This window comes from Populus trichocarpa, chromosome 16 (assembly GCF_000002775.5).
Source record: "Populus trichocarpa isolate Nisqually-1 chromosome 16, P.trichocarpa_v4.1, whole genome shotgun sequence".
NCBI classification, from domain to species: Eukaryota; Viridiplantae; Streptophyta; class Magnoliopsida; order Malpighiales; family Salicaceae; genus Populus; species Populus trichocarpa.
In genome coordinates, this window is record NC_037300.2 from 6,110,003 (window position 1) to 6,136,408 (window position 26,406).

Sequence of the window (26,406 nt, forward strand, 5' to 3'; positions counted from 1 at the left end):
TCCTTCTTTCCTCTCTCCTCCCTAGAAAATTATAGCTTGACCATCTTTGTTGTTGGTCTTTACACTTAAGTCCTTATTCTTTTGATTTCTAATTTTTGTTCTTGCCCCTTCTATAAAAGTTATATTTAGTTTCAATTTCATCATTCAATCTCAATTTACCAAATATTATATTCTCCAATTTGATCCTCATTATTTTGATTTCTAATTTTTTTTCTTTGGCCTTTTCGTAAGACTTTTATTGGTTTTAAATTTCATCCTTAATTCAAATTGATGGAATTATATTTTTCAATTTTAGTCCTATTGTTTTGATTTCTAAATTGTTTTTGGCCTTTTTGTAAAGGTTGTTATTCTTTTCAATTTTATCATTCAATCAAAACATTGTTTCCTTATTCTTTTGATTTTTGTGGTCCTTTTACTAAATTGATTTTCTTTTTCAATTATACCTTTCAATCAAATAAAAAAATTATTTTAGTTCTCATTCTTTTAATTGCTATTTTTTAATCTTTTTGTATAATTGAAATTATTTTTTTAAATTTCATCCTTGAACATTTGATTGATTGAGAATTGAATTTATGATTTTTTTAGATTAGATGCTTCACATTTGATGACCCATAACACAAGTTTGAAAAATTAATGCAGGTTTGACAGGATATCTCGGGTTGACTCGACCCTTATTATTGAGGTTACAGATTTATCATGCTAACTTGATTGACCAAGACCCTTTTTTACTCGACCCTGATTACTGGGGTTACAGGTAGGGGTGTTCACGGTTCGGTTCGGTTCGGTTTTGACTAAAAAACCAACCGAACCGAATTTCAATATTTTAGAGAAATATTAACCGAACCGGACCAGAAACCGGTTCAAACCGAGCCGGTCCGGTTAGGTTAAATCCGGTTTTTTTTGGAAAAAACCGGGAAACCAAAATCCCTTCATTTATGGGTTTTTTTTTCGGTTTTTTTAAAATTAACTTAGCCTTACAGTAAATTGAGTTTTAAAATTTATAGAAACCTGAATTAATTCACAGCTTGGTTGACTGCCATAAACGGGAATTCCCTACTGAACACTTATCTTTCAAATTTTCAATATGCATGCAATGTGGAAGTGCCATCTGCAAGCCTTTCTTCTCCTGGTCACTCCGAACTTTTCTTCTTCTTTCAGCCTTTCAGGTTAAGGCATATGCAGACAACTTCAAATTCAAGGGGTATCCCAAGATTGATGACAAATAAATTTATTTTTCATGTCTTGTTTCCTGGTTTATAAGCCTGAAGTTGTTCAAATGGTTTACACTTACAGGCAGTGAGCTATGCTGAGAAAATCATATATCCAAGGAATGTAAACCATTGAATTCTTCACATGAATTTAGACATGAATTCAATCTGACAGATACAATGCAATAAATCAATTTCAATATGCATGCAATGCAATAAATCAATTTCAATATGCAAGATGCATGATCAAATTTTAACACCTCAAATTAAAAGTTTGTTCGCACTAGAAAAGTTAACATTAACAAGCGAATACATTAGCAACCAACAATAAATTATCATAAACATCCGGCATAGTTTGAAGAAAAAAACACAGCAACACCAGCATCCAAAAATTCCAGCAACAGAAGCATGGGCATCCAAAAATTCCAGTAAGGATAATGCTATAAAAAAAACACTAGCAAATTAGCAACATATTAGAGTTCAACTATTGAAAGAATTAAATTAAGTATGCAAAATGTTAAGGGGAATTAACAAAGTAAAGTAAATTAATTACCCAGAACAATTATATTCCAAAATTGCACCAAGCCACCAATACTGCTTACAAACAATCAGTTGAGATTTTTAAACTTTCACCAAATTCTACAAAAACATAAATTAAAAAGTTAGATTAAACATATGTAAATAAATGATATTATAAAATAACTATATTTAAATTTGTAAAAGAAATTACCTGACTCAATCATCTCAGAATTTTCAATATAATCCATGTAGTTGCTGATGTTGATTGGAATTGATGCTAAACTCAACCAATTCTGACAACAAACCAGTGCTTGCACTGTCGATGGAGATAAAGAGCTTCGAAATGGATCTAAAATACGACCACCAGTACTGAAAGCTGCTTCAGAAACAACTGTAGATACCAGAATAGCTAACACATGTTATGCCACCTTAAAAAGAATCTTGTATTTTGTAGCATTACACCTCCACCAACCCAAAATATCTAATTTAAAATCATTAGGATCCTCACAATCATCACCTAAATACCTCTCAACCTCATTTTTTTTTTGTACACCGCCTTCTTCCTCTAAATATTTTTTGAATTGAGAAGCTAAGTCATCCAACATATCATCATTTACCACCATTAAATCAACATTAACATTTTCATTTATACTAGTTCCAACACCATGAACAACCTCAACATTCTCATCAACATTCATATAATGCTCAAACAACCTTAGCAAAGTATCTTTAACCTTAATTGTAAAATTTTCAGCCTCTTCAACATCATACAATCTTCCAAAACAAAATCTCACATACTTCAATTTGAAACGTGGATCTAACACAACAGCCACATACAACAAAAAGTTTTGTGTATCTTGATCCCCCCAATATTTTTTATACTTTGCCATCATATTCTTTGCCATTTTACTTACATAAACATCTTCACTTCTACAAAGTTGAGATATGCTTGTATGCATGGAAATCAATTCATGAAAGAAAGAATTAGATGTCACATACAACGAGCCAGAAAATTTCAATGTAACCGTGTAAAATAGTTTCAAGAACTTGACAAAAGATCTAGCCTTTTCCCAATCTTCTAAAGCAGGAGGACCTAAGTTTTTTTGTTTTCCTTTTGAATCAACCTCAAAGTAACTCAAATACCTAGGATCGGTTTCTTCTAACCTCATAAAAAACACATCAAATTTATCAGCCGCATCTAGCATCATATATGTAGAGTTCCATCTAGTTGCAACATCCAAGCAAACAGATTTTTTACTCCCAATTTTCAACCTCTCCGCACATTGGTTAAAAACAAGTTGTCTAGAAGGAGAAGATCTAACAAACCTCACTGCATTCCTAATCTTAACAACTGAATCATCAATATCTTTCAAACAATGAGGAAAACAGCCAGGAACTAAAACATTCATAAAGAAAATGCAAATATAATGCTAATTTATCCTTCAAAAGAAAGGATGTTTTTTTCTTATATTTGCTTTATCACCATTAAAGAAAAGGTAGAAAACAATCCAAAACATTATAAAAAATGTCTCCAATACAAGTTAAAACCCCGAACCCACGAAACATAGTCCTGCAGGCAACTGGACAACATTAACATGAGAGGACCCATGAATGTTTGTTGAAATTAAGACATCTTCATCTTAAAATTAACAAGAACCAACCTGAGGACTAATGTTGCAAATTGCAACTAAGAGAAGTGAACTACAAAACCCAACTTCAAGTATGAATTAATAAATTTGCACCTTCGATAAAAACATAATCTTAAATGGAAACAATATCATCAAGTTGTATTAATGGCAATACCAATGGACCTATATGCATTAATGTGACCTGTTAACAACTTAATAGAGTTAAATTTATATATCCCAAAAAGAAACCATCAGCAGAAGGCAGGAAATAAGCACTCAGAAGCTAATATCACTCCCCAGTCCCCACAGTTCTACTACCAGTCCCGTAGATTATAGAAAAATACATGCAGAAGGAAATTGAAACCTCACGAAGTTAAGATTATCATCATACAGTTTTTTGGAACTTCTATATCTAACAATATAAACAAATGAGAAGCAGAGGTCAGAGAAGCATCAAAGTTTGAAACAAAAAGTTGAACTTATAAGCAGTTAAGCACACGAAGATAAACTTACCAATGGAGGAGCCCTGTCGTTCTGCTGCAAGTGAAGAGAGAAGCCAAGAGGTTTTCTTCGGGCTAGAGAAGAGATAGATGCAGGGGGCAAGACAGATGCAGAAGGGAGAAGAGGAAGGATGCAAATTAAGGAAGAGACAGATGCGGAAGGGAGAAGAGGAAGGATGAAAATAGAAGGTGAAGGGCAAGGCAGATGCAGAAGGGAGAAGACGATAAATCGTCTTTGGCTCTTTGCTCTTTGGTGTGGGCGGCGGCTTCAGTTCAGATTTCAGAATGTCAATTAGATAATTAGGGTTAGGCTTACTGAGTTACTGTGGTATTTATACTACCAGGTTCGGTTCACCGGTTTAAGTGGTCAAACCGAAACCGAACCGAACCGGCAAGATTTTATGGTTTTAAAATCGGTTTAATCGGTTTTCTATCTCGGTTCGGTTTTCTCGGTTAATTTTTTATCGGTTTTATCGGTTTTTCGGTTAATCAGTTTTTTTGAACACCCCTAGTTACAGGTTTGTCATGCTAACTTGGTTGACCATGACCTTTTTTTATGTTAGTTTTTACCCCGTTTTGTTCTTTTGTATTTAATGGGTTGTGGAACCATGCACTATTGTTTTTTTATTTTAATCCAATTGAATTAAAGTCAACTTATTTAACCTAGTTGAGTTTATGACCCGAGTCATGTATTTTTTTTAAAAAAAAAACACACTTGCGGTAGCTGAACATCATTTTTTACACAAAAAATTAGTTTGGACCTACAGTGAAACGCATGTATTGAAACTAGTTATGCTCTAAAACTTTATTCATGTGATACTTTTAATCCTAATTACTCGATTTTATCATCAACTAAAAAAATATCAAAAACACTTTAAATTATTAATTGATGACATTCATCATGCACAAATTCTTGCCAAAGTCATATTAATTATTTTTTAGGAAGGTGTTCTTCCTCCTCCATAAATTATTCATCTTAAAACATTGTTTACACACTTACTATGGACTCATTGCTTTTTTTATTAATTTATTTTGGTTATCAAAATTTTATTTTGGACAATTTAATCATAATTCAAAGTCAACTGCTTTTGATTTATTAAGTAAGAGTGGAATTGGAAGAAGAGGTACCAAAATGAAAAAGACACCAAAAATTGTTGGTGTTCCAGATTTTTGGTGAAAAACACACTTAGGTCCTCTATCCTTAAAAATAATAAAATTTAGATCCCTTGAAGTTTCAAAAAACCAATTTTTATATAAAAGTTTATTTTTGTTATTTTTTTAGTCCTTAATTTGAGAAAAAAATAGAGAGATTGTTAGATTCGAGTGGTAGAGACAGAAAATAAACATTGAAACCAATCTTGGCTACCACAATGGTCAATCTTAATCTTAACGGGTTCCATTTCGTGAGGAGAGTTCTATTTAGGTGTTTTTTCACCTTAGAATTGTCTAAAACAATAAGAGTTAAGCTTAGGAAGGTTTTTTGTAAGGCTATTTATAGATTTGTCAAGGTGTTTATGCTCTTTTTTTTCTAGGTGTTTAGGGTTAAAAATATATTAAAAATGAATTTTTGGGTAGAAGAACATAGGTCCTGTTTTTCAACCATCATAGTGGCTAGAATATGGAAAAACCAGAAGATGTGTTGTGTGCAAATTGTTTTTTTTTTTTTTAAAAAAGGAAAACCCGCACTAATTTCATTTCTAAATGGGCCAAGTTAGACCAAGCAGTGTCTGACCACTTTTTGTTTTGTTGTAATTTTTCCTTTTTAATAAAACATCATGCTTTTTTTAAATGTTTTTTTTAATTTATATTTAAATTAATATCTCTTCTCTCTAATTTCTTATTTTTAGTATTTAACCTTTTTTAAATAGTGTTTTATTTTATTTTATATGTATTTATTTTTTAAAGAGATTATTCTTATTTTGCTATAAATTTTTTTATGTTTTAAATAATTGAAATTTATTTAAAACACATTTATTATTGGATTGTATTTCTACTAAGTGCATCCTTACAAGATTTTTTTTCTTTGATTTTATTCAATCAATTGAACACAATAAAAAAAATAGTGTCTACTTCTGTTATCATTGAACACAATCGGGTAAATGACGTGTGTTGCAAGATCAAATATCTTGATCTACGTCCGTCTCTCGGCTTTTCAAGAAACATATTTAGTTATCATTAATAAAAAAAATATTCCATTTATTGACACGGATGGTTGTTGATTTATTTAATTAGATGCATTCATAAGTTTTTTGATTTACACATAATATTTTTTTTTTGTAAAAAGACGTGTTAAAAAACTTGTATTTTCAATTTTTTTGTTCGAAAAAAAATTTGATTCACGGCAAAACGCATGTCAAGTATCTAGTTAATCCTAAACCACATCAGTTAAAAGTTTTATTAATGTGCTATATAATCTTTTATCAATTACAATTACCAATAAAAAAATTCAAGGGTATGGCATTTCCACTCTAGCACAAGAGAGAAAACACTATGGATTGTAATAGAGTTCCACGGTGTTTTTAATTATTATTATTTTTTACCTTTGGCTTTTTTTTTTTGTTTTGTTCCTTTGATTTTTATTTTTTTAATTTGTTCTTTAAATGTTGCATTTATTTGGCGTTAGGTAGGTTTGGTGGTTTGTTTTTTATACCTAGTCTAGAGGATCTTGTGATGTCAAATAATAGAAATGTTACTTGGTTAATGCTTGGTCTAACAAGACTAAATGAGGTTTTATTGATTTAAAATAATTAAAGCTATTTGGACCGAATTTAACAATTGGCAATTGTTCAACCCTTTTTTCTTGCTAGAATCAGGTAGGGGTGATCATTTTCGGTTCGGTTCGGTTTTTATCAAAAAAAGTAACCAAACCGAAATATTTTTTTTTCGAAAAAAAACCGAAACCGAACCGAAACCGGGTCAAACCGACCGGTTTTGGTTCGGTTCGGTTCGGTTTTTGTAGGGAAAAAACCGGTTCAAACCGGTTTGGCTCGGTTTTTTCCGGTTTGGCTCGGTTTTTCCGGTTTGGCTCGGTTTTGGCTCGGTTTGGCTCGGTTTTTTGTCGGTTTCGGTTCGGTTCGGTTTGGTTTTTTCGGTTTTTGTTTATAAAACCGAAACCGAACCGGCCGGTTTTTTCAAAAATTTAATCGGTTTAATCGGTTTTTTTTTTCGGTTCGGTTTTTTCGGTTTAATCGGTTTTCTGGTTTTTTTGCTCACCCCTAGAATCAGGGACTCAAATGCATAAGCAGGGGACGATTCAACCTCTCTTTTTTGGTTAATTATTTTTTTTTCAATTTGATCATTTCACATTGAATTTATTTGGCATTGTACTAAAAGCTTTTTTTTTTTTGTCAAGATATGAGAATCTCACAATGTCGAGAGAGAATTTTATTGCATGGTTAATGCTTGGATTTGCGAAATTAAATGAATTGCACTTATTTAAAACAATTAAAGCTATAAAGACCAAATTTAAAACTAAAACAAGAGTAGGGATGAAATTGGATGGGCAGTTGGGTCAAGACTAGCGCTCGCATTGCACATACAAAGAGTGAAGAGAGTAGTCATACTGTGGAGGCATGTGCTGCCTCCTTCAACCAGAAAAAATTGTGGTATGTCGTGTCTTCTTAATCGTCATGACAAGATCTATATGATGGGGTTGTGTGTGTAAGATGATGAGTGGTGGTATGTTGTCAGAGGCCTATTCTTTGTCCCTTTATCTTTATATCTTTGCTTTAAGTTTCGTGCACTGATTGGTCAATTTTGTTTTTATATCAATTTTGGTTCTCATTCTTTTAATTATTATTTTTTTTTGGTTTTCTATTTTTATTTTTTTTCAATTTCATCCTTCAACATGAGATCTGTTGGAGATTACGCCTCTACATTTTTTTTTTTGTCTTTTTTATATTAGGTAATGGTTTGGATGGTTAGCTTGGCATGCCTCGTGTCATTTTTTTTTAATTTTTCTTCAATGTTAGCCTTTAAACATTTAGTTGGTTAGGATTTGGGCTTCGAGATTTTTTTTATTTACTTTATATTAAATTATCCCGATCTCATGACTCGAGTAATAGCGTTGTAAAGTTAACTCCATTAATTAGGGTTGTGGTTTTTTTTTGTTTTTTTTTTCATACTATTTTTTATTGATTTTGTCCTTCTATAATAGCTTGGTTGAGAGTTTAGCTTCATAATTATTTTCAATTTGCTTTCTATTAGGTAATCTCATTCTCATGACTTGGGTCACAGCTTTAGTTAGTTGGATATTGTGTTTTGTGATTCTTTTTATCTGTTTTCTATTAAGTTATCATAGTCTCATGACTCGAGCCACAGATTTGTCGGGTTAACCCAAGTTGACTCATGTTTTTTTATTTTTTATTTTGTCATTCAATAATGAATTGGTTGAGAATTGAGTTTTGTGATTTTTTTTTTTCCAGATTTCTTTATATGGAGTAATCTCATCATCATGACTCGAGTTATGAGTTTAGTTGATTGGAAATTAGGTTTCGTGATTTTTTTTCAATTTTATTTTTATTAAATTATTCTAGTTTCATGACCCGGGTTGCGAGTTTATTGGGTTGGCTAGGATTTTTATTATTATTATTATTTAAGTTTTTATTTTTTTTATTTTTCAGATTTATCTTTCAACAATAGGTTGGCTGAGAACTAAACTTTATAATTGTTTTCAATTTTCTTTATATGAGGTAATGTCATTCTCATGGCTTAAATTGTAGGTTTAGCGGGTTGACTAGAACTTTTTTTTGTGTGTCCTTTTCTTTTAAAAATTAAATATATTTTTTTATTTTATTTTATTTTTGTCCTTCAACATTTAGCTTATTAGAAATTGAATTTATAATTTATTTCAGTTTATTTTCTTTAGGGTTATTATAATCTTGTGACTCAGATCATGAATTTTATAAGTTCATCAAGGTTGGTTAATTCGATAGGTCATCATCTCAATATTTACAAAACAAATTGTATTGTTTGATATGACCCCATTTTAATATTTAAAAAGTGTGTCGTTTAATACACATCAAATTTTGAATTTATTTTGATTTTTTATGTTAAAACACATGTTAACAACGCTACAAAGTATTTAATTTTGACATAATCAAATTACTTTGAAATATTATCTATTATTTATTCAAGTAAAGATCAGATGTACTATATATATATATAAAAGAAGGAAAACTTTGAATCTCTTGAAGAAATATATTTTACTTTTAATATATTTACTTTAATATCATCATTCATAAGAATACAATTAGGATTATTTTATTCTATTAAGTAATAAAAGAGCGCCATTAAAAAAAATATGAAGTGAGAATAACATCATTTATCTTTTATTTTTTGAAGTTAATTAATGATTGAATTTTTTTAAAAGTACTTTAATTTCTAATTTTGATATTAAGTTAATATATACAAAAATATTTCAGAAACATAAATACTTTTTGTAACTAATTTTCTATGCATTTAAATTACTTGATTATAAGAATTTTCAATAACCACAACTATATATAAAAACACTAATTATGCATGGAAACATTTGATTCCACGAAAATATATTTGAGTTTTATAACCATCACATGTATTTAAACAACTTTATTGATAATTACTATACATATTGTTTTACCATAAAAACATTTGCATTCCAAAATTAAAAAGATTCAATTTCATGAAAGGAAAATATTTTATTTTTGTATATGAAAATAAAACATGTAAATTCAAATTCATCGATAACTAGGAAATAGACCGAAACAGTAACCTAATTTCTAATAAATTGATTAATATGGCTATTTCACATTTTAAAAAAATCACTTCTTAAAACACCCCTAGCCTATATAGTATCTCATTGGCACTTATTTTGTTTATCAAAATTCTTAAAATATTTAATAGGTCAAAAAAGTCAATAATTAAAAGCTAAAAAATATTAAAGTTACATTATATTTTATAATAATTGGATCCTTGATATAATTAAAATATTTAATAGGTCTCATTGACTCTATTGTTTTACAATTATTTATGAATATTAAAAAAGACTCATTTAAACAAAACAATTCAAAAACATTTATATTCATTACTATATTTTTAGTTTACATTGATCTCACATATAATTAAAATACGAAATATTGATATTACATCAAGATTTAACAAATTATTAGATTGGACCTTGGTTTCTTTTATATATATAGAAGATTCTTGGTTGTTGTTTTATATTATATTTGACTCTTTTAGATAGAAATATTTAAATCATTTAGAAAACTCTACATTAAAAAAAAAAGGATAACATAAAAGTTTTTTTTTTAGTCTACACATTTAGTATCTACCTTGTATACATTAAAGAAACAACTCTTTAAAATAAAAAGATTGGTAAAAACTATAATGCAAATATAATCATGTTAAAATTTATATCATTTTATTTTATTTACTTGTGTTATATATATATATATATATATAGTTTTTAATTTTATAGTTTTTTTAAAATAAACAATAAATTTATTAATTATAAATAAAGTCCTTTCAATGCATGATGATTAGTTAAACTTTTAATATTATAAAATTAAAATGTCTGCTTCTACTACAATGCTATTATATTATAATATTTGTGAATTGAAAGTTTATAATATTCACTCCTCAACTTCACTGGAGACCTTAAATTAGGAAGGCAATTTCACGCATGTGCAATGAAGATAGGCCTTAGTTCAATAGTCTTTGCGGGCAGTGCAATCTTAGATTTGTATGCCAAGTTGGGTTCCACTGAAGAAGCGCAAAGAGCTTTCGAGGACATACAAAATCCCAATGTTGTCTCTCACCCATCTGGCTAAACCCACCAATCATCGTATTCCACGACACATCATTTCTCTCCGGCATCTGTTTAAGAAGCTTGAGAGCCTCCTCAAACCTCCCTTTCTTGCAGCCTAGTCAGTTTACATTACCTTGTGCTATTATTGCTACTGCAAATATAGTAGCACTTGAAATGGGCAAAAGCTTTCATGCTTGTGCTGTTAAGACATTGGGTGAGTTTAGTGTGTTTGTAGTCAATTCTCTAGTTACCTTCTACGCAAAATGTGGAAGCATGGAAGATAGTCTCCGTCTTTTTTGTGAACTTCCTGGAAAGGGTATCGTCTCTTGGAATGCTGTGATTTGTGGCTGTGCACAGAATGGGAGAGGAGAGGATGCTGTGTACTTCTATGAAAGAATGAGGAACACCGGTCTGAGATCTAATAGCGTCACGTTACTTGGCTCGTTATGGGTTTGCAATCATGCCGGTCTTGTCAACAAGGGGTATTCATATTTCAAGCATGCAAGGCTCGAGTACCTCAGTTTGTTCAAACCTAAACATTATACTTTTATATTCAAATGTGGATGTTTCAAAGAAGCTCGGGTAGTATATTCATGACTTTGCCTTTCGATCCAGGAATTGGGTTTTGGAAGGCATTGCTAGGAGGCTGCCGGAACCATTTAAATATGGAACTGGGGGAATTAGCAGCGCGAAATATCCTAGATTTAGATCCTGAAAATGTATCATCATATATCATGTTGAATTGGCTGCTGGTAGATGGCGTAGGATTATTCAGTAAATATAGTAAAAAATTTCTTGCAAAGATGGTTCTTTTCTTTTCCACCTGACAAGCGCACTACTTGAGACACAAAATTAGCAATCAACCATGCTTTAATGGAACAAAGATAAATGCCACATTTTTTATGTTGAAGAAATGAGAGAAAAAATGGCATAGATTTCCACCATCTGTTGACATTGATCGCAATCTTTGACAGTCAAACAAGACATAGCACGATGACATCAAAACATCAACCAAAGCTAATCAAATGCAATGTATCAAACTGAAATTGCTGACCCAACTCTGCTCGAGGTTCTTAAATAACTTCTCAGTTCGAACTTGAAAATTGAAATGCTTAAAAAAAAAAGGCATACAAATGGAAATGGCAACTAATTTAGATTATTCCGATCTTGTTTGCCACATCCAAAGCATCGTAATCTGGTGTCAATCTAACATAAGCCTTCTTTGTCCCATCCGGCCTGAAACAAAACAACAGAGCAATTATAGTTCAGAGATGAAAGCAGCATGTCAAATAAGAACAAGAAACCTATGCAAGGTAGATTGCCATAAAAAGTTAACATCTGCACTGATACTTGCAGACACTCAAAACATGCTTTTGGTTTCAAGGCTGTTGCAGTTTGATGCACAAAGCTTCAAGGCATCAGATAAATAGCCATTGGTAGAAAATGAACTGATGATAACAAACTGAACAAGATAACCGCTTTCATATAGATAATTGAATATACATCAGTGAAGATGCTAGAATAGACTAAACAAGATGCACTAATATGTTCATTTCATCTTTTACCAAATTAGCAATGCTAGATTTGGTCTATGTTATCTACACGTCTGTAAAAAAGAAAATACATAATAAGATCCTGTAAATTAGACAAAGGAAGAGAAATTAAGAGCATATAGCCTCTTATCAGGCAAGCCCAACAGTACCAGGTTGTGAAGGTAAACATTGACATTGTAAACATGTTAACTTGTTCTATAATAACATTGCTTCAAATAAATAGCTCACAAACAAAGGGGAATAAAGAGATTAAGGTCATTGTCACCTGATTAAGGTATTCACTTTCTTGGTTTGAATGTCATACATCTTCTTCACAGCATCCTTAATCTTCTTCTTATCAGCTCGAATGTCAACAATGAAAACTAAAGTGTTGTTGTCCTCAATCTTCTTCATCGCTGACTCAGTTGTGAGAGGATACTTTAGGATCTGATAATGATCAAGCTTGTTCCTTGGAGTTGCACTAATGCGAGGGTACTTGGGGTTCCTTTCCTTCTTCAATGTCCTGGGACGATGAAATGTCACCTTAGTTCGTATCTTCTTGGACTTCTTGAAAGCCGGTGCACCCGATTTCAAGGCCTTGGCAGCTTTCTGAGCCTGCGTCTTTGCATCAGCCTTCTTTACATCTAAGTAACAAAAAACAAACACAAGAAAGCAAGTATACCATTAAAATTCCACATGCTCTTAAATCAATCATTTCATTTTTTCCATTACCACAAATCTCATTTATATTACTCTTAAAGCTCCACACTTAAATGACACTGACAAACAATGTTAAGCTACAAAAATACACTAAACAACCCAAAAATATCTTCTCTAAAGTATAAATATCGAAGTCACTAGCAAATAAGCAGCCCAGTTATTCACACTAGCATGACCTTTTACTTCACTAACTTGTTATTAGAAGCCAAGCCTAGAAGAACCACCCCTTTAGTCCGAACAATCACAAAACCAGGTCCATAACCAATACAAGAAACTGTAAAGAAATCAAAACTGAAAACAGCTAAAAGATAGCCTATCCAGGTAAATAATAATAATAATAATCATCAAGAAAATGAAGATAGCCATTGACATACCTTTAGGAGCCATTGCGGAGCTGGGGAATGGCCACTCACAAAACTGCTGTTAGGGTTTTTTAGTTCCAAGCGATGGACACAATTATACGACGAAAGCAGTGGCTAGTGCCTTGGCACGTGAGGGCATGTGAAACAGGCCCAATTAACCTTCCGGCCCAACATCTAAACGACACACGCGTCCCCTAATCATCACGGGGTGGTCCCGTGAAAGAATTAAAGGAGGATGATACGCTCTGGGACTGGGACCCACCTATTAACCATAGTTAGAAACTTAAACGATCCGTTGGGTTAACAATACTTGTGTGAACGTAACCCTGGTTAGACTCAAGCCATCTCAGGTTTAGCTTCCCAGATCTCTCTCTTTCTCTCTCCTCTATTCAAGATTGTACTTTTTAGGGTTTCAAAAAAAAAAAAACCCCAAATTTTCTCTTTCAAATTTACAAGTTTTGTGTCAGTTTTTCAGAATTTAGATTCAAATTGAGTGATGGATTCTTCGATTGCCCCTTTAAGTCCAGAGAACTGAGAGAGAAATGGAGACGCAGAGAATAACAGAGTTTCCACATAAAAACATGGATAAGCGTCCTAGGAAACGACAGCGTTTAACATGGGACATACCTCCTCCTCCTCCTCCTTTCTTAGCTCCTGCGAAGGTAAGTCTCAGATTTTCTTTCTAAGAAATCAGAATTTCTTTTTCTTTTTTTTCTTTTGGCTAGAAATTAATATTTTTTTTATTGCAGGTGGTTCCAGGGATGTTCTGTGGTCAGGAATTTGGGAATGGGAATGGAGTGATTCCAAATTACGGGTTGTTTTACAATCGGAATGGTTCACCTCCTTGGAGACCTGATGATAAAGATGGACATTATGTTTTTGCTATTGGAGACAATTTGACTCCGCGCTGTTAGTACTTCCGTGCCCCCCGCATTAAAATTCGAGGCGTCTGTAATGTTATTTTGAATCAAATTGCTTAATGTTTTTCTTACTATCTGCCTGATGGTGATTTTTATATGCAAAATGGAGATTTTATATTTGCAGTTAAGAGGGTTCTGAAAAGGTCGCTTCTATAATGTGAAGTTTGGCTTAACTTGATTCCATGAATTGGAGAATTAAGCATGCGGACTCTCTTTTCTGGCTTCAAGATCCGTTGATTCTGATCATATATTTTCATTTCTGATAATCTTTTTTTCCTTCCATTTTGCAGACAGGATTCTTAGCAAGATGGGCGAAGGTGAGTACTTTTTGGGTTTTGATTTTGTTATATTACATCCTCCTTTAATTTTTGGGTACTTTATTCAGTGGAATTTGCTTTTCAGTTTCAAGATATTTAGTTTTATTGCCTGCTCATCGAAAGCATGTTTGTTGGAGGCTTTTGCATCTGATTGTGTCCTATAATTGAGTAGTTATTTCTATCATTTTAACGGTAATCTTGTGATTTCTTTCATGTAGGGACTTTTGGGCAAGTCTTGGAATGTTTTGATAATGAAAAGAAAGAATTAGTGGCAATCAAAATTGTCCGCTCCATACACAAGTATCGCGAAGCTGCCATGACTGAAATTGATGTATTGCAGAGGCTGGCCAGGCATGATATTGGTAGCACACGGTAAGGCTTTGCATTTTCTTTTCCTACCCTTGTTCATTCTAGAAGTTTGAAGTGATTTTGGTATAAGTGGTTTTATTCTTTGCAGTTGTGTACAAATACGGAATTGGTTTGACTATCGTAATCATATTTGTATTGTAAGTATTTATCAGTATTTCTGATTTGATTAATTTCCAGGAGCAATAAATGCTCTTGCGTGCCTAAATATTCTGTGAGTTAAAGGACTTGCGGATGAATTTAAATGGTTTCAACAGGTATTTGAGAAGCTTGGACCAAGCTTATACGATTTTCTCCGCAAAAACAGCTATCGTTCATTTCCCATTGATCTTGTCCGGGAGCTTGGCAGACAACTTTTGGAGTCTGTTGCATGTGTGTGGACAATTCTTTACCATTTTTATTTATATTTTATATAAACTTGATGCTTATATGCTCTTAATTGGAAGCAAAATATAGGCATATGTTTTTACTTCTTTTTGCAATTTTCATATTTTTCTTGAGCCCCTAAGTAAATATTGTTTGTGTTAGTATGGAGTTGGTTGATAGTAGGGATGATTTTTTTCAGTTTGTTCATTAGTTTGTTACCTTTGCAGTTATGCATGATTTACATCTGATTCATACCGACTTGAAGCCTGAAAATATTCTACTGGTTTCCTCTGAGTACATCAAAGTGCCAGATTATAAGGTAATGCTTCAAAGGTTTGGTTGTATGCTTTTTTCTTTTTTTATTTTGCATTTTCCTCAGGACTTTAAATATGTATCTGCAAGTTTAAGAGTAGAAATGACATGAAATTTGGAATGCAACCAGAGCTTCTCTTATCCAAAAAAAAAACTTGCCTTCTTCCTTTCTTTATTGGATGTTTGTTTTTACACCTTTTGAAGTTCTTAAGATACACAAAAATTTTGATTTGACTCTTAATCTACAGCAACATTGTTGTTAGAATATTTGGTGCCATGTCATGCATTGTTGAGATAGGTTTACTCTTACGTAACATTATATGCTAATAGCATATTCACAGTTTGAGGTTTTGTTTAGATTTGTGATAATCACCAGGAGATACATGATAATGGGGCTTTCTCTTGTTTCCAAATCCCTGCTAAGCCATGGTTGAATTTTGTGTTTTACTCTTTTCCCCTCAAAGTTGATAGCCTTATGATTTTTCCCACTTCATGTGATTTAGTTTCTTTCGCGGTCCACAAAAGATGGTTCCTACTTCAAGAATCTTCCCAAGTCAAGTGCTATTAAGCTCATTGATTTTGGAAGTACCACATTTGAACATCAGGATCACAGTTATGTGGTGTCAACACGGCATTATCGTGCACCGGAGGTTATTTTAGGTAATTGCTGTGAAACTATTGTTGCTCTGATGTTTTGATGCTTGTCGCCTAATGGCATTCCATGGCATATCTTCTGCAGGTCTTGGATGGAACTATCCCTGTGATATATGGAGTGTGGGTTGCATACTTGTTGAATTATGTTCTGTAAGTAACTTCAGCTTTTTATTTTCTTTCCTTGACTGCATTTTCTTGCATGTGAGATCACTAGTCATTGATACCGCTGAATAATGTTATTGGCCAGAAAGGATTTCAAGTGAAAGGTTAAGCAAGACAGGCTGCTTTGGGTTGGAAACTGCCTTAGAAAATAGAATTTTTCTTATATGTAGTGTTAATATTTCTTTGTTTGATGAAGTTCTAGTAGACATTATTATCTGCCAAGTTCATTAATAATGGTCTAGGGTGATTTGTGTCGTTAGATCTGATGGGTTTCCATAAAAAGTGTAAACTAAATTTCATATTGCATACTTGAAGGATGCTAATTTATGTTTGTTGTTTGGTTTCTCTATGAATAGGGTGAGGCCCTTTTTCAAACTCATGAGAACTTGGAGCATCTTGCCATGATGGAGAGGGTTTTAGGGCCATTGCCACAACATATGGTGGTCAGGGCTGAGTAAGGAATTCACAGTTATTTCTCTATTTGATTGTTTCCATCTCTCCATGTGGATGAATCACTTACTTTGTGCCTGAACTTGTTGCAGTCGACGTGCTGAGAAATATTTCAGGAGAGGCATGCGATTGGATTGGCCTGAGGGTGCAACCTCAAGAGAAAGCATGAAAGCAGTAATGAAGTTGCCTCGTTTGCCTGTAATTTTTCAGAATCCAACTCTATTAGTTCACTTGTAGAAATAACCTGCAGGCAGCCTATACTTCACTGCAAAAGTACCAGAATTAACTGAGGCGAATGGAATCCACGAAGAGAAGTCTTGCTAAAGGCATAATTGAATAAGAACTGGTTGCCTTTCTTAAATTCTTGACAGTATCTTCCATATTTGTCTCTCAATTCCAGAATGGCTAACAAAAGGATCTTTCAAATAGCTTTTCTTACCTTGCTTCATTCTCTCTTGAAAGAAACAAATCAATTACATTCATTCATTTTAAAAAGAGTAACCTCTTGATCAGTTTTTCTGTTTTTCTTGTGTAGAAATTCTATATTGGTTATGGTTTTGTTTTCTAACCCTTTTATAAAATGCACTTCGATGATATGCTGCCTTTTGATTCCTCACTTCATGCAGTTGCAAATTTATGTACTGTTTAAAATTTCTTTGGCAGAACCTAATAATGCAGCACGTGGATCATTCTGCTGGTGAATTAATTGATCTCTTGCAAGGTCTCCTAAGACATGATCCAGCAGAGCGGCTCAAAGCCAGGGAAGCTTTAAGGCACCCATTCTTCTCAAGAGATCTTAGAAGATATGGCTATCCCTTGTAGTCTGGATTCATCACTGTGATGAGCTTTGAACAACAGTATAAACAAAGAGAACATGCACGGTTGGTGTTGGCTGATGTCAGGTTGATTCATCACTGTTATTTGATTTCAGGTTGATTGTACCATTGTTCGGTATAGTACAAGTGTATTTCCTTCCCTCCAGTGCCCATTTGCCTTTTATTTTTTGGGTTTCTGATCCAAATTGTTCGGTATAGTATAGATTATGTTTTGTGAAGATGAAGGAAAAAATCAATATTTTTTGTTGCATGTCTCAGATTATTTCCCCCCTCCGCTGACTGAATTTTCCTTTAAATTTTAATTTTGCTTATCATATTGCTTTTCTGCCATTAGCATGTCCAGGAATTCCTTTTCACTCACTCCGTTTTCATTTTTGTTTGTCTGATTCTGAATCTCCACATATAACCTTTATAGAAACACAGCGCATAGGAGATTACTGTGGAGGCAATGCGAATAGCACCCGCACCAGCACCCGCACCCTAACGGCTGAACCATTATCGGTCACATGATCGTGGGTATCATGCATGGCTCGGGCAACTGGGTTATGAACTTGACACAGAAATTCTAATGTGAAACTTGGTTTCCGTGATTTTAATACAAGAATTCCTTTTCGTTGTTAGGATCCACTGCACCACGCAATCTGCTGACAGTTTTGGTTTCACTTTTCATGACCCAATGAATATACGCACAATTAATTAGTTGTCACCTTGAGCATATTAACACTCCTACGTCGTCGTGATGTAGCTGTGAGCTCAGAAAAAAAAGGTCATTATCACTCATGACCTGTAATGTAATTGCATAAGAGCTAGTAGAGCATCCTGTATGCGTGGGAGTTGACTCAAAAAAAAATTATTTAATTTAATAATTTTAAAGATAATTTGGATAACTAGTATACAAGGTATGACTTTTAAAAAATTTATAAGATGACAATTATATGTTAAATTGGATCAACCTTGATTACTCTGTGACCTGGATCAAGGACTTTAATGGGTTTAATAATTTTATTATTTTTATAAGTTATTTTCTTTAATTTTATAATAAAATTAGATGTTTGCAAAATCGAGCATCAACTATAAAAAAAAAATTATTTGAGATTGTGATAATCTTATAGAAAGTATAAAAAAATAAATCATAAATTTCATTTCTCAACCAATCCAATTTTGAAGAAGAGTGAAATAAAAAAAACAATTAGAAAAATTAAAGAACCTAAAAAAAATATATCAGATTTGATAGGTAAACCCGTTAAACCCGTGAATTGGGTAACCCGGATCAACATGTCAAACCCACAAACAAGGTAATGGACTCCATTGGGATTAATAACTTAATTTTTTTCTAAATTATTGTTTATTTAACTATATAATAACAAAAATAGATGCTCGCAAAATCAAGTATCAAACCAATATTGAGATTTTTTAAAAAATTATGATAATCTCGTAGAAAGCAAAATGAAACAAATTATGAAACTCAATTCTCAATAAACTCAAAATCGAAGGATGAAATAAAAAAAATAAAGAAAAATAAAGTTAAATTTGTCAAACCTTTCAACAGGCTCATGGACTTTTTAAAATTTAATAACATGTTTTTTTCCAAAAATATTTTTTTTAACTATATGAAAGAAAGAAAAATAAACAATCACATAATCAAGTTTAATTAGAAAAAAAAGATACCCCACTAAACTTGCAAACCGGGACAACCAAAGTTACATTACTAAACTTGCAAACCAAGTCATTGCTCCATAAAGTTTAATAATCTATTTTTTTTCAAAATAATTTTTTATTTAACTAAACTTTTTAAAAGATAGACCATATTGTGATACTGAAGTATTTTTCTAATACCAACCCGATACTGGGGATATTTTTTTGATATCGCGATAACCATATAAAAGATAAATTAAAATAAATTATCAACTCTAAATCCCCATAAACACATCATATAAGGACTAAATTAAAAAAAATTAATAACCAAAGGAAAGAAAAAGGGGTCAAAATGAAAAAAAAAAAAAAAACTCATTGCTATGGATTACTATTGTAATCCGCAGTGCTAATAGGTGTGAGGGAAACAATGTTTTTCCCACTCCTTTTAGATTTATAATTAGTTATATGACCTGCGCTCTGCTGCGAGTCAAATATTTTTATTTCATATAAAAAAAATTATATACGCAGGTTTTTTCAACGCATTTCTGTAGTTTAAAAAATCTAAGTTCAAATAAATTGTTTTATTCATACATGTAATCAAATAAATCGAGAATTATGTGTGCGAATAAAAAAAATAAAAAGTCATTAACGATACCTAAAAATAAAACTTCAAAAATCAAGAAGTAGGTGTCTATCAAGATATTTAATCTCGAAAAACAGGATATATACCCGGTTGTGTTTGCTAAATTTGTTTATTATATTTTTTTTATTTAAGAAAACAATAATAGAAATAGAGACAGAAATTAAATTGATCGAACAAAATAAAAGGAGTAAAAAACATCATGCAAGGCTGCACATATTAGAATATTAGCTGAAAATAAAGTTCATTCATACAAAAGATATAAAAAAAATTATAGATGAATCAGAAAAATTATTCAAATTTAAATGCATAACTAAAAAAATAATTGTTATTTAAAAGAAACTCTTCAAACAAATGAAAGAGAGAAGGGGTACTAATTTAAATATAAATTAAAAAAATTAGGGAAAAAACCATTAAAAAATCATTAATTTAAAAAAAGAATTAGAGAGAAAATTTAGAAGAAAAAAAAAGGCAAAGGCTAGGCCAGCCCACCTGACTCATTTTGTTTCTAGAAGGCCTATGTAATTGGGCCCTTGATTTTTTATTGTTTGTAATTGGGATAGACGACATGTCGTACATAAAAAAAAATCAGACAACGTGTTGTATGATTTACCCAGATTTTAGCCACTGTGGTAGCCAAAAAATCAGGGCTTAAGTTCTTTTTACCCCAAAACCTGTTTTTAATCTATTTTTGACCCAAAAAACCTATAAAACACCATAGAAACCATGATAAACATATCTATAGACTCTAGAAACCGCCTAAAAACCAAAATCAACCCGGATCCAAAAATCAACCCGAACTCAAATCTATTTTTCATGAACTTTAAAGGTTAAAAAAACATCTAATATGAACTCCCCTCATTAAATGAAACCATTTGACACAAATATTGTCTGTTTTGGTGGCCTAAATCAATGTCAATGACACTTTTTTTTTTTTACCATCGGAATCCAGCGACCTCTCTCTCTCCTCTCTCAATCAGAAACTAAAAAATAAAAAAAAAAAACTTTTGTACCAAAATTGAATTGGAAAAATATTGAGGTACTAAAATTGTATAGTTTGCGTGATTTTTAAAATTTAAGGACCAAAATGTAATTTTTGCAAAACTTATGATGCACCATCCATGTTTAGCTTCTTTTTCTTTTTTTTTCATTTCGGTCTCTTTTCTTTCAATAATATATTTTCATAAGAATTCAAAATTAATTCATCTTTAATTAGAATTAAATCATCAAAAATTAAAAATTAAAGATCAAATTGAAAAAACATAAAATTTCACACATCATGTCCATAGTAATGTTAGAAAAGATAAATAATGAAGCCTTACATAGTGAAAAACAGGCATTGTAGAGGAAATGATAATATTGTAAGTTGTAGTGCTCTAATTGTTCTAATGCTTTGACGAAAATTTTACTCCAATGGTGAAAATCAGAGACTCCGTGAAGGGACCTCCAACCAAAGTTGTTAAAATCGCGTTTTGACTCGTAAAATCGTACGATTTTACGAGTCAAAACATGCATTACGGGTTGAATCGCTTGAAAAAATCAAAAATGGGTGAAATCGTGTTGAAATCAGGTGAAATCGCAAAAATCGGATGAAATCGCGCAAAATCGTGATTTCAGGACCGATTTTGCGATTGTGCCAAAATGATGCGCTGAAATAAAATTCCCCCCTTGGTCCAGCTGTCATGTGCCTATTGGCTGTGGAAATGCACAGTCACGCGACTGTCTTCACTCTTCCCTCCTCGGTCTATACATGGTACAAGTAGCAGCCTGCCTACCAAAGGGACCACAAAGAATATTGATATAGTATATTAAAATAATTAAAAATTATATTAAAAATTTTTAAATAAAAAAATAATTTTTTTTCTAAAAAGTATTTTAAACCAAAAAACATATTTTTAAAGATAATTTATTTTTGTGTTTAAAATTGTGTTGGGATATATTTTAAAATTACATTTAATATGAAAAAATATCAAATTAATATTTTTTTTAGTATTATTTAATAATTTTGATGTCATAATATTAAAAAAAAAATCTTAATTTATTTTTATGTATTTTCAAGTAAGAAACGTTCTCATTATAAATACCAAACACATATTAAAAAGAAAAAAAATGTTTTTAAGTGCGATCATATTTTTTAAGAAATTAATTTTTTCATAGTAAATTACTAATAACAAAAAAATTAATATTATTCTAAACGAGGCAAAAGCATGTATTTTAAGGTGCTTGAACTATGTATGAATTTTTATTTGAAACATGAATTTTTTGTTAATATATTTTAAAATTTCTTATAATTTTACGATTTTACGATCTATTTTTACATTCTGAGTTTATATTGTATTTTCCGTACCGTCAGAATCACAATTTTAACAATCTTGCCTCCGACCTCTACAGTTTGGTTGTTGAAACGGTGGGGTATGGAAGGTAAAAGTCAGAGACGAGGAAAAGTGACCCACAATCTCTGCTGTGGGCATAGAACGTTCCGCCCTCTTTTCAGCTATGATGTGCATTCATGGCTTCTATCTGAATCATAAAAACGAGACCTGAATTGAGGGCTTTTTGTTTCTGCCGCTTCAATTTTTTATTATTAATTTAAAAAATATTATTTTAATATATTTTTAAATAAAAAATATTTTAAGAAATTACTACTATTATAATACAAAACCGACGACCTCTCACGGGATTTCAGGCAAATGAATAATTGACACCCACTATTCCAAACTAAAGTACATAAAAATAAAATAGATGGGCACAGCCTCTTCATCATTGAGGTTAGAAAGACAGCTCAAAAGGAGAGAATAAATAAATTTAGTGTATATAATAAATTTAGTTTATACTCAAGGAATTATTTTTTTTTGGCAGCATGGTACGTTTATAAAATTATAGTAAATTTATTAATGATAGATTTATTAATAGATAGAAATTATTGACTAGTGTTTTTCTAATAAATAGTTTTTGTCAATAAAATAATTATAAATAAAAATTTTCATCAATAAAACTGTTAAATATAATAATGGAAGTTGTGATCTCAAAAAAAATGAAAATATACCTGGAAACTGAAACACTACGAGAGATTGAGAGTAATCTCTCTCCCCCTTTTTATTTTCAAAAACATAATGTCATATTTGTTCAGGATTTTTATATCAACAGATATAACGATGGTTTATAGACATTGGTCCATAAAAAGAAGCTGACCAATATCTATCATCAAATTCATTGGTGAATATTACCAATGGATTTCCAACGAATATATATGTAGGCAACATATTTGTCTCATCGATAGGTTCATTTACAGAATTACCGATGACATATTCTGTTGGTGATTCTATTGAGGTGTATATTGAAACAATTAACAACTCTGTATAATTCTCCAAGGAAAACGATGATCATTTACCAACAAAATTTTCATCTATGTGCACCAAAACAATTAATAAATCTCTGTAGTTAAAAGGTTCATCATTTACCAATGGAAACTCGATCAGACTTTAAACAAATTGTTTATTTTAAAAAATAATGCTATCAAACAATTTCACAATGACATTAAACAATATCAAACAACTAATTTAAATTGAAGAACAAATTTAATATAATATAAAAATCAATTACAATTGTCTATACAAATCAATTACAAATTGTAGGTGAAGGTGGAGGGGGAGGAGAATCTCGTGGAGGTTTGTAAGGGGAGGATAATAACTGTAAAAGTATGCCTTCATCTCATATAACTGGTTTTTTTGTTCTTCATACTTTGCCTCCATTTTAGCCCTCGAAGAATTAGCTCATTGTTCAACTAACCCTTCAACAACTAGTGATGGTTGACTCGAGCCGGATTATGGGTTGCCTACAGTCAAGACATTATAACTCGATTTCATATCTCAAGTTGTAGTTATAGATATATCGTAAACCCAATTCCTATCGGGTCCATCGGGTGCTCTAGCCTCCAACCATAAATTCAGATCATATTCTTAGTAAATTGAAGGGTCCTCTCCATATTGGGCATGCATGGTGACATTATATTTTTCCTACACCAAAGAAAAACAAGTTAGAGATATAGATGGAAAAACATTAGTCCAAACAATGTACAAAAGATTTCAAAGTCTACTTACAATAAACATCTCAGCCCAACTATCGAGAAATTGTTGCATCCATTTCTGTATATCCTCCCTATGTATATGTGTTTCCATATAAAACTCCATCAAAGTAAGCTCGTGTCCAAGTTGTGTAAACTGTAAAATAAATCAATACTTAAACCTTTTCACAAATAATAACTACCATTTGAAGAAAAAAACTTAAAAATAAATAGGCTCTTACCAGGTGTTTTGCATGGTTAATGAAAAAAAGTGATCCTTTAATATGTTTGATAATGGAACTGTGGGCCTCCTTGTTTCTGTTCAAGGACCCATTATGTGACATTCTTTTAAAAGTGTCCAATGTAAATAACTTTAGATATCTCTCTCATTTACTCTTTATGATGTGGGGAGGTTTACAATTCTTCCAAACATCACCTGACTCGGCATATCTTATAGCATATGTGTGGGCGTTATGCCAAAACTCTCACAACTTGGTTAAAAAACTCATTGAACAAATTTTTTTAATGAAAAACTATTACTATCATATAAAAAAATATTCATCTCATCAATTTTTTCCTTGAAATCATTTTCATAAAATAATTAGTTTTTAAATTTTAAAAATATCTTTTATCCTCTAAAAGTATTGATTACATACTAACCTTGAACTTCCCCTACCAAGCCTCAACTATAGGCCTCCATTCTAGATGATCTTGAAACTGCCTCCATTCTAGATGAAAAAAAAGGCACTTTCATCACTTTCATCGTCGATGTTATTGTTCTCATAGCTTCCATATTTGTAAACTTGAAAATAAAATAATTAACTCCAAGCTATATAAACACATAAATATTAATTTAATGTTATATTTGAACAAAATTAGATTTTCTTACATGTTTAAATCTGGCATCCATTCTGCAATTAACTTGCCAGAATATGGATCCCTGGTAGTTGAGACCCCAGATCTACTACCGGCAGTCAATGAGCCAACATCGTTAAATGGTACATCACGTGCCTCTTCATGATCGACATTTAAATAAAACGAAGGGTCAAGAACACTATTGTTTGATGATGCAGTACTACTCTGTTTTAACCTTATACTTTTTATCGGCATCTAAATAATATAATTAAATAACTTAGAATATTTAATTAAAAACTCAATCAATGGTTTATGATTTTTTTAATGCATCTATCCATTTATAACAAGATTTCAGCAGCACCTTTTCTATATGAGACCTAACCCAAAAAATATATACACACCAAATGAACCATAATATCTCCATTCTAAATAGAGATATACTAATGATAGCAAAATGTAGTGATTCTTAGTAGCTTTGTCTTTTCATTTGCATCAGCAAAATATGGCTAAACCAGTATTTTTAAAGCTTTTAACTTCAAGCTTAGTAATGAACTAATTGCATAGGAAACCACTGGACCTTCAGTACAATTAGAACTTCTCTCCCAACTAGAGGGGAAGATTCAAGACTCGAATAGCAGGAAAGTAATTCTAACTCAACTGTTAAATGAAAAGATGAAAGAAATTAAAGCATAGCAGAGATGTTTTGCCTCACATTATAAAAAAAAAGATTACCACATATAAGCAATACATACATCGCAGAATTAATACTATCGTAAAACAAGATTCTCAAATAGCACATGCTTATATTGAGATAATACATAAATTATAGTGATGAGAAAGTATTTGATTATATATTTTCTCAACACATTAAAATACGTATATACAGATAAGAGAAGCAGATAAAAGATTGTCCTAAAAAACTCAAATAAAACACAAATGCTTATGGTGAATAACTTAGAAAATAACATAGTGCTTTTCAATCTAAACAGATACGAAAGTTTAAACATTAATTTACATGATTTCCCTTCATATTAGCTAAATAACTCTCAGCAAAACACAAACACCACCTCTGCTGCATTCACCTGCAAGAATTCATAGAACGATAATAAATGTATTTTGATTCATTTTGATATGTTCCTTATCTAACCACCTATTTTAATGCATTTTGATATGTTCCTAATCTAACCTAATTTAACAGTAACACCTGCGAGAATTCATAGACCTTGTGTCATTCTTCAACAATAAATGTACAATAATATTTTAAATGTACAATAATATATTCATAACTTAAAAATCAACAACAACTTATTTAAAACCATATTCTTCAACAATAAACACTTGATAAATGTACAAAAAACAATGCATTATTGAATAACAATAAATATCTTAATTGTACAATAATATTTTATATCTAAAATGAGTTTAAATCCCATGTTTAATTTGAATCCCTATCATCTTTATGTACATCATCATCTTCGTCGTTAAACTGAAATTGTTTGATCTTTTTATCTTTATCAATATCAGTATGTTCATTGGTACTCAATATATATTATTTAACTTTTCAGTATCAA

General features: G+C 31.5%; 2 protein-coding genes and 1 long non-coding RNA gene across 3 annotated transcripts; 1 reads left to right on the forward strand and 2 right to left on the reverse strand.

Moving 5' to 3' along the window:
- Positions 1-1,555: 1,555 nt before the first annotated feature.
- Positions 1,556-3,094, reverse strand: LOC112324447 (uncharacterized). The gene is made up of 3 exons (XR_002978289.2): positions 1,939-3,094; positions 1,762-1,847; positions 1,556-1,648 (listed from the first exon to the last, which is right to left on the reverse strand). It is a non-coding gene; the product is annotated as an uncharacterized LOC112324447 (long non-coding RNA).
- Positions 3,095-11,564: 8,470 nt separating this feature from the next.
- Positions 11,565-13,438, reverse strand: LOC7465270 (60S ribosomal protein L23a). Its single transcript, XM_002323393.4, has 3 exons — positions 13,272-13,438; positions 12,464-12,821; positions 11,565-11,881 (listed from the first exon to the last, which is right to left on the reverse strand). The coding sequence occupies exons 1-3, from the start codon at positions 13,282-13,284 to the stop codon at positions 11,797-11,799; spliced, it is 456 nt and encodes a 151-aa protein (XP_002323429.2). The 5' UTR covers positions 13,285-13,438; the 3' UTR covers positions 11,565-11,796.
- Positions 13,439-13,608: 170 nt separating this feature from the next.
- Positions 13,609-17,892, forward strand: LOC7467581 (serine/threonine-protein kinase AFC1). The gene is made up of 12 exons (XM_002322793.4): positions 13,609-13,921; positions 14,009-14,168; positions 14,470-14,496; positions 14,715-14,868; positions 14,954-15,002; positions 15,120-15,234; positions 15,456-15,547; positions 16,044-16,200; positions 16,280-16,344; positions 16,713-16,810; positions 16,899-17,004; positions 17,470-17,892. Exons 1-12 carry the CDS (start codon positions 13,802-13,804, stop codon positions 17,626-17,628), a joined length of 1,302 nt encoding a protein of 433 aa, XP_002322829.1. The 5' UTR covers positions 13,609-13,801; the 3' UTR covers positions 17,629-17,892.
- The last annotated feature ends 8,514 nt before the right edge of the window (positions 17,893-26,406 follow it).